At 35.8% G+C, this 14,670-nt stretch overlaps 1 protein-coding gene and 1 pseudogene across 1 annotated transcript; both read right to left on the minus strand.

Annotated features, from left to right (window-relative positions):
- Positions 1 to 2,771: 2,771 nt before the first annotated feature.
- On the minus strand, positions 2,772 to 3,793 carry LOC112663668 (olfactory receptor 8K3-like). The gene has a single exon (XM_025452741.3). It carries the CDS (start codon positions 3,711 to 3,713, stop codon positions 2,772 to 2,774), a length of 942 nt encoding a protein of 313 aa, XP_025308526.1. The 5' UTR covers positions 3,714 to 3,793.
- An 8,724-nt stretch (positions 3,794 to 12,517) lies between these two features.
- Positions 12,518 to 13,685, minus strand: LOC112663140 (olfactory receptor 8K3-like; annotated as a pseudogene).
- Positions 13,686 to 14,670: the final 985 nt, after the last annotated feature.

Genomic DNA, 14,670 nt, shown 5'->3' on the forward strand with positions numbered 1-14,670 from the left:
ACAGTCCTACTTCTTCCTTTTCAAGCTGTATTTCTCTTAGGCCATTTCCTTGTGCTTGCTAGGATTTCATCTTTGATCTGTTCTCTGTAACTATGGATGAGTTTGAATTTTAGATTTTTAAAAAACTTAATGTTAGATTGTTGACCATTTTAAGTCCAATGTCCCTTATTCTACCTAATAATTTTGAGAGACATCCATATTTTTGTGTTTGTGAATTATTACTTTTTATAGCTGAATCATATTCACTTGCTTGGATATTCCATAATTTGTTTAATCATTCTCAAGTGGAAGGACATTTGAGCTATTTCCAGTGTCTATTATAAGTAAGGCTTCTATGGATGTTCACATACGCATACTTTCAATGGAATGTGCTCTTTTTCTTGGGTAAATACATGGCAGTGGAATGCCTAAATATGTTGGATTCTTGTTTAATTTTTCAGACAATGAATATTTTTAAAATATTTATACTATTTTGGGTGCCTGGGGGGCTCAGTCAGTTAAGCATCTGCCTGTCTGCTTTCTGGCCAGGTCATGATCTCAGGGTCCTGGGATCAAGTCTAGTATTGGGCTCTCTGCTCAGCAGGGACTCTGCTTCTCCCTCTGCCCTTCCCCCTTGCTTGTCTCTCTCTCTCTCTTTCTAATAAATAAATAAATAAATAAATAAATAAATAAATAAAATATTTTAAAAATAAATATCTATACCATTTTAATTTTCCACCAGCAATGTGTGAAAGTTTTAACTTTTCCGCTTACTCACCAACAGCTAGATATTATTCTCGACATATATTGTTCTCACTGACATTTAAAATGAAATTCATTAATGATAATGCTGAACAAGTTTTTATGTTAGTAGCAGTTTTTTATTTTAAATTATTATATTCTATGAAAAATATAATACCTTTATGTATCTACTTAACAAGGAAATACAAATAATTTTTTAAGTGAATGAAATACATTATCAAAATTTATAAATCTTAATATATAGTTTTTCTCTTTTTGGCTTATAGCCTGTGGGTTAATCAAAGACACTCCAATATTTATTATAGGAGTACAATATTGTGTTCTGTTTACTCACAGTTTGTTTTTTCAAATCCATATATTATCCACACTTCACTGTAACTCTGTCCAATATATATAATCTAAGAAACAGTGTTTTCTTATATTTATATATGCATAGCTCATACTAAGGTACATAATTTTTCTCAATACTTAAAAAATAAACCAGAAAGGCACTATTAATATTTGTCCTCATATGCCTATACATAAATTTGTATATATATTCTTATGAATTATTTTTAATAGAATTTTATTGACTTCACAGAAATTTTATTCTATGAGAGTGGACTCAGAAAATAGTCTTCTCCATAATGTGAAAAAGTTTATTGAATGTTAAAAAATAATAAAAATAAAAATATAAGGGGATTTAGGGAGGGTTATGTAGGAAGTATGTCCAAAAACCACACCAAGTATATAAATTACTACATATCATATCACCTGTTCACTGTTTAAATCACAGAATCATCTTTTGTTTTCTCCAGACAGGATCAACAAATCAATGTATTTATTGTATCCAATGTTATCAATGTATCCTAATAGAAATGGAGTATATACTAATTTGAACCAAATTTGTGGAAAGTTGACGAAATGAAAGACAACACCCTCATTTATGATAGAGTAGGCATTGTATGTAAGCATACAAAAACTACTAGACTGTGACTTTTACTCAAAACTTATCTTTGTTTTTCAGAGAGTAACACCATTGGACAAAAACAAGCATTTAAGAATCAAGATCAAGCTGGTAGGAAAAATTTAAAAACATGGAAACATCTATGACAGACTATATGAAACTTAATTCACTAGTTCTATCTGCTGTTAGACACAATGGATGTATTAAGACAAAATTAGATGCTGTGGTGATTACTGGATTGTTGAAATGCCAAGTGTGTGTAGTTGATAGAGTCTCTAGAGCTCCTATGTAATAGCACTCATGAGGAAAGACTGGGACACAAAAACCTCCCTGTGGAATGGAGATATTTGAGCAAATTCAGATGACTGATGACTTCAAGCTAGTACAATACACTGAACCTCCTTAAAACTATGATCAAGTGTGTTTTTATTTCATTTTAAGATTTTATTTATTTATTCATGAGAGACACACACACACAGGCAGAGACAGAGGGAGATGTAGGCTCCTTGCAAGGAGACTGATGTGGGACTCGATCCCAGGACCCCAGATCACGACCTGAGCCAAAGGCAGACAGACACTCAACTGCTGAACCACCAGGCATCCCATCAAGTGTGACTTAGACAACCCATAGAAACCTACATAGGTTAAACAGAAAGAATGTTCTTACTAAAAATCACAGCTATACACATAATACATAGACATTGGAATGTTTATTCTGATAGTTGATAATAACATGAGTCATTTTTACTCTCTTTCTGTACCAAGTATTCTTCTTTACTCCCACACAGCATATCCACACTACTTCCTTGGTGTTATAGCTTATAGTCTCCTAACCCATTCTCCAGTACTAACACAAGCCCCAGTTATTATGCCTATAACTTGTCTCTTTCCCTCAGGAAGGAAAAATATATTTATTGCTTATGCACAATGTATTCAGAGTACTTTGAAATATGAATAGTACATAGAAGCAAATCTCTAGATATACATCGAACTTATTTATTCTTGCTTTTCCCTCTAAAGAAACATAGAGAAATGTTTAATGTTGATCGTTTAATTCATAGGAACCGCATAGTATACAATAAACTTAAGAAAAGGTATTGCATATTTTTTTCCATATCCTATGTAGAGCATACTTTACATCTTTGTTCCTCAAGCTATAGATCAAGGGATTCAGCATGGGGATTATAAGGGTGTAAAATATGGACGCCACTTTATCAGTGTCAAAGGAATGGCTGGACTCAGGTTGCACATACATAAATATCAAAGTCCCATAGAACACTGTGGCCACTGTCAGGTGGGACCCACAGGTGGAAAAAGCCTTGAGCCTACCCTCAGCTGAATTCATCCTGACGATGGCTACCAGGATCAGCAGGTAAGACACAAGAACTATCAGAAGGGATGAAATCACATCAAAAACTGAGAAAATCAAAATCATCAATTCAATTTCATGTGTATTTGAGCAGAGCAAAGATAACAAGGGGAGACAGTCACAGTAGAAATGATTGACAACATTGTAGCCACAGAAGAATGAACTAAAGATCTTTACGGTGACAAAAAGTGAAACAAATATGCTATAGAGATAAGGGATTGCCACCAGCACCTGACACACCTTCTGTGACATGATGACGGGGTAGAGCAGAGGGTTACAGATGGCCATGTAGCGGTCGTAGGACATAGCAGTTAGAATAAAAAGTTCACTAATGATGAAGATCATGTAGAAAGCTCCCTGTGTGGCACATAAATAATAAGAAATTGTGTTTTCTTCCAAAAAAAAACTTACTAACATTTTTGGTCCTATAGTTGTTGAATAACCCAGATCAGTGAAGGCCAGGTGTCTGAGGAAGAAGTACATGGGTGTTTGTAGTCTGGCGTCCACCTTGGTGAGGACGATCATGCCCAGGTTGCCCACCACTGAGATCAAATAGATGATGAGGAAGAGCCCAAATAGTGGAGCCTGCAGCTCAGGTTTGTCTGTGATTCCCATGAGAATGAACTCATTGAGCACCGTTAGATTGTGTTTTGCCATCCAGGTTTGTTGGAAAACCTATTCTGAATTGATAATCAGCATAGTAGATAGCTTTCATGTTATATTATCTGGTCTTGTTTTATCCTGAATACAAGTAAAATAGAAGTGTCAGGAGTCTAGGAGTGAGCTATATGAACATTACAGAAAAATACAGCATTGTTAACATTAAATTATAAACATTTTTTTCTAGAAAATACACTCACCTCATATAGGGCATTGCTGATAAGATTGTGAGCTTCTAATAAATAACCGGATACCCAAGTACATACATTCTTTTGTCAGAAATCCTGATATTAAGAAAAACTGTTTTAAGCGAACAGAAGAAACAATGTGAATAATGTTGAGGTGCAATGATGAAAGGCAAAAGAAAAAAAAAAAAAGACTTTGTCTTCTGATTTTGCGTAAGCTAAGCAGAGAGAAGGGCGTTCTCTCACCAGTTTGAGACATCAACTGGGAAAAGCTTCAAATTGCTTTTTTGTAGTTTCTATCTGTTTTGATGATCAGATCATTGTTATTTAAAGTTCTACTTTTTGTGAAAATTATCCGTGCTGTCAGATTCCACTGGAAATTGAACATGTTGTACATTGTACCATTACTATAAAACAGGGTACTTAAACGTCTCCTCACCTCCAAATATTGTTTTTCACAACTCAGCACGAGGTGAAATTTCTCCTTTTGCTCATTATTAATTAGAAAAAAAATTACTTTGTGGCACCTGGGTGGCTCAGATGGTTAAGCAGCTGCCTTCCACTCAGGTCATGATCCCAGTGTCCTGGGATCAAGCCCCACATTGGGCTCCCCGCTCTGTGGGGAACCTGCTTCTCCCTCTCCCTCTGCCTACTATTCTCTTTGCTTGTGCTCTCCCTCTCTCTGTCAAATAAATAAAATCTTTTTTAAAAATTTATCTTTATAAGTTGATTTAAATAACCATCACAATGTTTTTGAGAAGGGAATGAGAAGAATCTAGTCACTAAATGAGGTTTTTAGATATTAGACACACACCTGAATAGCAACAGTTTCATAATTCTTTCATACTTTTTGTTTTTTTTTATTCCTTACTCTTTAGTTAGGCTTTATGGTCGCTTCGTTTGGTCTGTATTATTTATATGATCAAGTATTTACATGAAACATATATTTACATAAGCAATATGGCCCTGACATTTCAAACATGCTAATAAGCATTACTTGAACAAGTAATGTGAAGAGAAAGGAGAGCACTCTTACTGTGTCATGCATTATCACCAGGAGAATGCAGAAATGAATCAGAAATCCTAATAGTTTTCTATGCCTTGACATGGAATGAAAGTGTTACCTTGCAACTGTCAGCGAAAGTATGTGGATATGGGTATAATACAGGACCACATGAAATATCTGTTTACCTGTGATGAAACCTCTGTCTTGGCTTCCCCACGATGCTTCATGATATGGTGATGTGAGATTAATTTACGGACTCTTGCTCACCCTCTGAGACTCTCCCTGAGGATATGCCAAGCAATTGCTTGATCATCCCTGAGGCATCTGAAAGCTTAAGAGAATGCAAAAGATGGTGTTTATTAATCCTCTAGGACAATTTGTATTCACCAATGAGTTAGATTTTTTTTATTAGTTTGTGTACTACCTTCATACATCTTACTCTTTTTTTTTTTTAATTTTTATTTATTTATGATAGTCACACACAGAGAGAGAGAGAGAGAGAGAGAGAGGCAGAGACACAGGCAGAGGGAGGAGCAGGCTCCATGCACCGGGAGCCCGACGTGGGATTTGATCCTGGGTCTCCAGGATCGCGCCCCGGGCCAAAGGCAGGTGCTAAACCGCTGCGCCACCCAGGGATCCCCATACATCTTACTCTTGATTAATTCTTTTTCTCCTTGCTTTGATGGTTAATTTTATGTGTCCACTTGACTAGGCTACGGTGCCCACCTGTTTAGTCAAAAACTAGTTCAGATGTTGTCATAAAGATATTTTTTACATATGATTAAGATTCAAATTAATGGTCTTTGAGCATAGCCATGTAACTTCTGGAATGTCGGTGGGCCTCATCTAATCAGTTGAAAGCCTTACAAAAGATGAGGTCTCCTAAAGACAAAGAATTAGGCTCCAGGGCAACCCAGGGTGGCTCAGCAGTTTAGCACCTGCCTTCGGCCCAGGGCATGATCCTGGAGACCTGGGATCGAGTCCCATGTTAGGCTCCCTGCATGGAGCCTGCTTCTCCCTCTGCCTGTGTCTCTGCCTCTCTCTTTCTCTCTCTCTCTCTCTGTGTCTCTCATGAGTAAATAAATAAAATCTAAAAAAAAAAAAAAAAGCTGATTTAAAAAAAAAAAGAAAAAGAAATTAGGCTCCAGACTGAAATATAGAAAATTTACCTTAGTTTCCCCCTTTTGTACTCAAGACTGGAGTATTAGCTTTTGCAATGCTAAGCTCCTTGTCATTCCCAACAATCATACATATTGATTTCTCAAAATCTCTCCCTCTGTCTCTCAAATCTATTTTATCATGTTATATATAACATGTATATTATTATATTATTATATAATTATATATATTATATATATTATATAATTATATATATGTATATTATAGTACATTATATATATGTACTGATAATTTATATTAAAATATTTTACAGATGGTATATATAATATATATTATATTATATATATAATCACTTCATTTTGGTTTTGTTTCTCTGAAGCACCTTTACCAAAACAAACGTATAAGGAAATGGATTATTAATATGCCTTATCTATACACCAAACTGCCAGTATTCCCCAGGTGTACAATGGTCTCCTTAGACAGATGACAAAATGGACTCCTCAGATGACACATAGAGTCATTTTTAAATGCCGTCTCATTGCATTATTCAAATGATTAAATGAGGGGCATCTGGGTGGCTCAGTCAGTGAAGCATCCAACTCTTGGTCTCAGGATCCTGAAATCGAGCCCCTTGGTGGCCCAGTGCTCAGTGCATAGTCTGCTTGTCCCTCTCCCTCTGCTCCTCCCACCCCAATCTCGAATAAATAAATAAAATCTTAAAAAAATAAATGAATAAACTAAAAGTAATAAGATTTTGTGAATATAAGATGCTATGTCTTCTCCTTTTTTTGACTATATAGTGAGAAATTAGTTACTCTTCTCATTTTTTTTTCACAGTAAATTCTCATCATCTATTTTAGGTTTTCCCTTGAATTTTATTTGTCTGTATTAGAGTTCAATATTTCTTGTTTTTCCATAATGCCTAATACCCACTCCAATTCTTTTTTCTCCCTTGTCACCTGCTCTACTGTACTTGACGAATATCTTACAATATTAATATATTCTGCAAAAATATAATATTTTATATGCATATGTTTTGCTATGTTATTTTGCTATAAATTATGTTGTTGCATTTTAAGCCACATTACACGTGATGTTTTCTTTTTTTTTTCTTTTTTTTTTTTTTTTATTGGTGTTCAATTTACTAACATACAGAATAACACCCAGTGCCCGTCACCCATTCACTCCCACCCCCCGCCCTCCTCCCCTTCTACCACCCCTAGTTCGTTTCCCAGAGTTAGCAGTCTTTACGTTCTGTCTCCCTTTCTGATATTTCCCACACATTTCTTCTCCCTTCCCTTATTTTCCCTTTCACTATTATTTATATTCCCCAAATGAATGAGAACATATAATGTTTGTCCTTCTCCGACTGACTTACTTCACTCAGCATAATACCCTCCAGTTCCATCCACGTTGAAGCAAATGGTGGGTATTTGTCATTTCTAATAGCTGAGTAATATTCCATTGTATACATAAACCACATCTTCTTTATCCATTCATCTTTCGTTGGACACCGAGGCTCCTTCCACAGTTTGGCTATAGTGGCCATTGCTGCTAGAAACATCGGGGTGCAGGTGTCCCGGCGTTTCATTGCATTTGTATCTTTGGGGTAAATCCCCAACAGTGCAATTGCTGGGTCGTAGGGCAGGTATATTTTTAACTGTTTGAGGAACCTCCACACAGTTTTCCAGAGTGGCTGCACCAGTTCACATTCCCACCAACAGTGTAAGAGGGTTCCCTTTTCTCCGCATCCTCTCCAACATTTGTTGTTTCCTGCCTTGTTAATTTTCCCCATTCTCACTGGTGTGAGGTGGTATCTCATTGTAGTTTTGATTTGTATTTCCCTGATGGCAAGTGATGCAGAACATTTTCTCATATGCATGTTGGCCATGTCTATGTCTTCCTCTGTGAGATTTCTCTTCATGTCTTTTGCCCATTTCATGATTGGATTGTTGTTTTCATGCTGTGTTTCTTTTTGCTTCTTTCCTCATTATAGTCAATAATACATAATGAATTTTATGGATCTATTCTTTGTTGGTATTTTCTTGTCTCCAACCTTGGTTATCAGCAGCATGGAGTTCCATGAAAAGCCCTGACTTGCTATGTTAATATGTTGGAAACAAAATTATCCATGGTATACATGTCACATATCTGTCTCTGGATGCGTGTGCATGTGTGCATGTGTTTGTTAATGTGCCTATAGATGCACCTACGTGTACGCGTATGACCACATATAAGCACCCACAAGCAGAAAGATTGCTTTGAAGGAGAAAACAATTTTTTAAATTTTTTAAGTTTTCCAGATTGATTCTACAGTACTAATATCCTCTTTCTGTAGCAAATATATGAGGTTCTTGGATCTTCACTTCTATGATAGGAGCCTGCATTATGTTCTCTCTTGTTAACTAGATAATACTTTTTAAAAATATTTTATTTATTTATTTAGAGGGAGTAAATGATCAGGAAAGAAGCAGAGGTGAGGGAGAGAGATAATCTCATGCAGACCCCATGCTGCATGTAGAGTCTTCATGGGGCTCAATCTCATGACCCTGAGATCATGACCTGAGCTAAAATCAAGAGCTGGTCACTTAACCAATGGAGCCAACCTGACGCCTCTCTTTAGTGGATAATACTTAACATGTTTTCTGTTACTGACTTTTCCCTTGGTTTTAGTTTGATCTCTTGGCATATTTAGTAAAGAAGTAAAACAACTTAAGTAGGTATCATTATAAAATAAATGCATATATGTAAATAATAAACTGCACACATATAAAGTATAAAATTTGATAGGTTTTGACATATGTATGTGTATATATATATATATATATATATTTCTATGTAATATTTCCATTTTACTTCATCCTACCCCATAATGTCTCAGACAAACTTGGATTTAATTTCTTTAACTTTATTATTATTATTATTATTTTAAAATATTTTATTTATTTATTCATGAGAGACACACTCAGAGAGGCAGAGGCACAGGCAGAGGGAGAAGCAGGCTCCTTGCTCGATGTGAGACTCATTCCTGGTACCCTGGGATCAAGCCCTGAGCTAAAGGCAGATGCTCAACCACTGAGCCACCCAGGAGTCCCAACTTCTCATTATTTTGAAATAGTTATAGAATTATGAGAAGATGGAGCAAAATTAATTAATTAATCATTAAACTAATATTACAATACTTTGCCTGTTCAGGTCACCAGGTTTTCATGTGCTCATTTTTGTGTTTATACACACACACACACACACACACACACACAAACAATTTTAATCAGATGTACATATGTGTAATCAGCATAACAATCAACACACAGGCTTATTTCACCACCAAATGGGTCACTTCTCATATGCCGTTCCTTCATAGCCAAATCCTCTTCCTTTCCCTCATTCCCTTGTCTTTAACCTCTATCAATCACTAACCTGTTTTTTATCACCAAATTTTCCAGGTACAGAATTCTCAGTTGGCAGTTCTTTTGTTTCAATATTTTACTGATGTTGCTCCATTGTCTTCTCACCTGCAGAGCTTCTGATCATGAGTTGATATTCTTTGTTCCTTTGTACATAAAACACCTTTGCTTTTTTACTGCTTAATGTTTTGGCTTTGAGAAATTTGATGATGAGGTACCTTTAGGTCATGGTCTTTATGTTTCTTGTATCTGGGGTTTGTTAATCTTGAATCTGAGGTCTTTTAATTTTTATCATGTTTGATTATTTTTCACCTGTATTTTCTTCAAATAATTCTAATGACATTTGACATTATTGTCATTAATGTCTAATGACATTCTTCTTTGGAAAAGCCAGTTGTGAACATACTTGGCTGCTTGAAACTGCTTGATTATTGTAATTCTTTTATGTTTTTGCTTCTTCCCCCCCCATTTCATTTTGATACTTTTTATTGCTGTATCTATAGACTCACTAATCTTCTATAATGTTTAATCTCCTGCAAATACAATCTCATTTATCTTTCACCTTGAACATGGTGCTTTTCATCTCTAGAAGTTGAGATTCTTTTTTTATAATTTCTTCCAAGTTCCTAGTTACCTTTTAGAGAATATGATATACAATTCTAATAACCATTTTTGTCCTTTGATATTTCTTTTTTTTAATATTTTATTTATTTATTCATGAGAGACACAGGGAGAGGGGCAGAGACACAGGCAGAGGGAGAAGCAGGCTCCATGCAGGGAGCCTGATGGGACTCGATCCTGGGACTCCAGGATCACGCCCTGAGCTGAAGGCAGACTGCTTAACTACTGAGCCACCCAGGTATCTCTGTCCTTTAATATTTCAAACGTGTGCCAGTTCTTGATAAGTTTCCACTGATTGGTTATTTTATTTACTATGGAACATGTATTCCTGCTTCTTTGTATGTATGATAATTATAGGATGTATTTCATTCATTGTGAATTTTTCTTCATGCATATTGGATAAATTTGTATTTTAAAAAATGTCCCTGAAATTTGTTCTAGGATATAATTAGTTGGAAATAGTTTAATCCTTTTGGATGTTGCCTTTATAATTTCTTAGGTTGGACCAGAGTAGTGTGCAATTTAGAGCTAATTATTCCACGTACTGAAAGAAGATCTTCTTGAGTATTCTACCTAAAGCCTTATAAACTATGAGATTTTTTACTCCCTGTTCAATACATTGGCACAATTTCTACCTCTGCTTGAGTTCAGAATACTGTTGCCTTTCATCTTAGATGATTCTTTCTTTTGCCAGGATGATTTCCTCTTGCTTGTGCTAATCTGGTGAATAATTGAGGAGGATTCTCTGTAGAGATCCAGTGTTCTTTCTCTGTACAGCTCTCCTAGTGTAGGCACTCTGTCTTGCAAAATTGAGCTACCATAATCTTACTAGATTCTTGACTTAGTTTTTTCAACTCTCAGGAAGGTGGAACAATCATAGGACTCACCTCATTTGTTCCTGATCCATCAGGAAAATTGTCCTTTGTGGCCTGTTATCAGTGTTGTGACAGCTTGTTTCATATATCTTGTCTCTGTTTTTGTTTGGTTTGGTGCTTTTTTTTTTCTAGTTTTAATGGGAAGTTAAGGTCATATTAATTGAAAGAAGAAAACAGTATTCAGTATATCTTAAGATGAGCCTTGGAACTAGTCTTTCTATTCTTTTTTAATCATTGATTTCCTTTTCTATGCCTCTTTACCCCACGTAAACATGAAGAACTATTAAGATTTTCCTCAAAAATATGGGATCCCTGGGTGGTGCAGTGGTTTAGCGCCTGCCTTTGGCCCAGGGCACGATCCTGGAGACCCGGGATTGAATCCCACGTCGGGCTCCCAGTGCATGGAGCCTGCTTCTCCCTCTGCCTATGTCTCTGCCTCTCTCTCTGACTATCATAAATAAATTAAAAAAAATTAAAAAAAAGATTTTCCTCAAAAATATGTTAATAATCTAATCACTTCTATTCTTTGATTGTTCCTGTCTTAGATTAAACCTCTATTGTCTCTCAAATGTATCGTGAGTCTGGCCATATCACCCTGAATGCATCCAATCTTGTCAAATGTATCATGATTAATCCCCTCAGCATTTTCAATTTCCAAACTTAGAATCTGCCATCCATTATTTACACAGCAGTCATAGCTGTGTTTAATCAAAGATAGATCAAATCACTCCTTAGCTGAAAATCCTCTGAAGACTTTTTGATTATTCAGGAAAAAAGACAACTTTTACAATGGCCTTAATAGAGTACTACAGGGTTAAATTCTGTTACAAATTCATCATCTCTCTTTTGTTTCCTAATCACATTTAGGCTCCCACCACCTTTGACTCTGGTGTTCCTCAGCACATGAGTCATTAGGAACTGCTGCAGTGTCATTTCTGTCCCCATGGAACAGGCTTCTGCTAGGTAGCCCCAGAGTCTCACTCAGCAACTCTAGTGTTTGTTTCAATGCCATCTTCACAGAGCGCTCCCTGACAACCTTAATTAAAAGGTGATCCCATCCTGGCTACTTGCTCTAGCCCATTTTCATATTGCTTGATACACTCCATCCCACTTATAGGCCACTTCTCAAGCTGCCTATTTTCTGTAAGCCCCATTTCTGGCTTAAACTTCACAGTATATGTTTATTTCCTTGATTAATTCATTCATATAATATCTATCAGGCATCTTCTTTGTGTGTGACTTTTACTATGCTAGACAGTGATAGATAAGACTGTGAAGAGAATGTACAAGATCCCTAGTTTTATAAAAAATAAGTATTTAGTGGAAAAGACAAATAGGGCACATGAAAGAACATGTAGGAATGGCATTGACTTGGAATTGAAACTAAATTAAGCTAGTATCTGAAGTAGGATAAAGGAACAAATAATCTATTGGTGATTATTCTTATTTGAAATTTAAAATAATTAATATATGTATATTTTATTTCTATGGTTATCATACATTGATTCTTGCCTATCCCCTAGAAACAACAGAACAAGACTACAGCAAAGTTAATTACAGGATATATTGGCTAATATATAATTTATTGTTAGTGTATCCTACAGTGAATTTTAAATAGAACATTTGCAAACATTCTGCAGGTTTTATATAAGGCATTTTTCACCTCTTTTTTTCCTCAAACTGTAGATCATGGGATTCAGCATGAATATAATCAAAGTGTAAAATAAGGAGGCTATTTTATCACTATCAAATGAATGAATTGGTTTGGGCTGCACATACATAAAAAAATGGAGAACCGTAAAATATGACTATCAGTGTCATATGGGATTCACAGGTGGAGAAAGCCTTGTGCCTACCTTCTGCAAAGTTCATCCTGAGGATGGCAATAAGGATCAGCATGTAAAACACAGGGCTATCATAAGAGATGACACTAAGTTAAAAGCTGAAAAGATCAGAATTATCAACTTAATTTCATGTGTGCCTGAGCAGAGCAAAGCTATCAATGATAGACTATCACAGGGATCCCTGGGTGGCGCAGCGGTTTGGCGCCTGCCTTTGGCCCAGGGCGCGATCCTGGAGACCCGGGATCGAATCCCACATCGGGCTCCCGGTGCATGGAGCCTGCTTCTCCCTCTGCCTGTGTCTCTGCCTCTCTCTCTCTCTCTCTGTGACTATCATAAATAAATAAAATAAAATAAAATAAAATTAAAATAAAAATAAATAGACTATCACAGTAGAAATGCCTAAATGACATTATAGTCACCAAACTATGAAAGGGAAATTTTTATAATGATCAGCAAAGACAAAATGATAGATTATGCCACCAGCAACTGACATAATCTATGTGACATAATGACTATGCAGAGCAGAGGATTATAGATGGCCACATAGCAGTCATAGGCCATTGCTGACAAAATGAGAATTTCACTAGTAATAAACATAATGAAAAAAGTGAGTTGGGTAGCACATCAGTTAGAAGAGATGATAGATTGATCTACAACAAGGCTTACTAGCATTTGGGGTCCCACAGCTATTGAACAACCAATATTAGTGAAAGCTAGGTGTCTGAGGAAGATGTACATGGGTGTTTGTGGCCTAGAGTCCACCTTGGTGAGGATGATCAAGCTCAGGTTATCCACCAGTGACACCAGGTAAACAGTGAGGAAGAGTCCAGACAATGGAGCCTGCAGCTCAGGGAGTTCTGTGATTCCCATTTGGATGTGTTCTTTCCACTGTGTTAGATTGTGTTTCTCCATGCAGGCATTTGAGAAAACTATAATGGGAATAGATATAAAAATAATCATTAATTTCATGACATATGACTAAGATGACCATTGTAGTAAGTGATTAAGGACTTAAATCTTGCATTTATGGCCTGTTGCTTTAACTGGCTGTTCCAACACCTGGCAGCTCAATTATCTCTCCTGGCTCAGCTGAGCTCTTTACAGCTTTCTTAGATATGACACCAAAAGTACAAATGACAAAAGTAAAAATACATAACTGGACATAAAAATAATTTAAAATACAAATAAACTTTTGTCCATTAAAGGACACTATCAGAGAATGAAACCATGACTCACACGATGGAGGAGATTGCAAATCATATATCTGGCAAGGCTCTGTTTTATAAGGATTCTTCAACTCAACAGGAAAAAAATCCAATTTAGAGACCAGGCTAAAGACTCGAACAGACACTTCCCACTGAAGATATAAACATGGCCAATAAGCACATGAAGAGATTTTCTTAACAAAACTCCCTTTTCAGAGATTGCTCTTTTTTTTATTTTTTTTTTACTATTCAAAGAGTACAAATTTCCTGGATCATAGCAAATGTCTACATTTCACCCAAAATTATAATGAAGACATTTACAAACTTACAACCTATAACCACCCAGAAACTTTAGATACCAAAGCAGATTATTAAAGAGATGGCTAAATCACTGAGGGAGGTACCAGATACTATTGGGGTCCTAAAACCATACTCTTTTTTTGATGATTCCATAAATGTTATCTTTCCTTCAATTTTATTTTCTAACTGTTGTTGATAGGTGTAAAAATAAAGTTGATTTTTGTAAATTTATATTCGGCAAATTTGCTAAATTCACTTATTATTCTAATAAATTATATATTTTCCCTATGTGGCTTAATTATAACATTAATCAAAAACTAAAAATGTCAGTTTATGACTTCCTACCTGTCTTTACCTCATTTTTTTTATCATGGTTGAACCTGCTATAATAT

The sequence above is a fragment of the Canis lupus genome, chromosome 18 (genome assembly GCF_003254725.2).
Source record: "Canis lupus dingo isolate Sandy chromosome 18, ASM325472v2, whole genome shotgun sequence".
Lineage (NCBI taxonomy): Eukaryota > Metazoa > Chordata > Mammalia > Carnivora > Canidae > Canis > Canis lupus.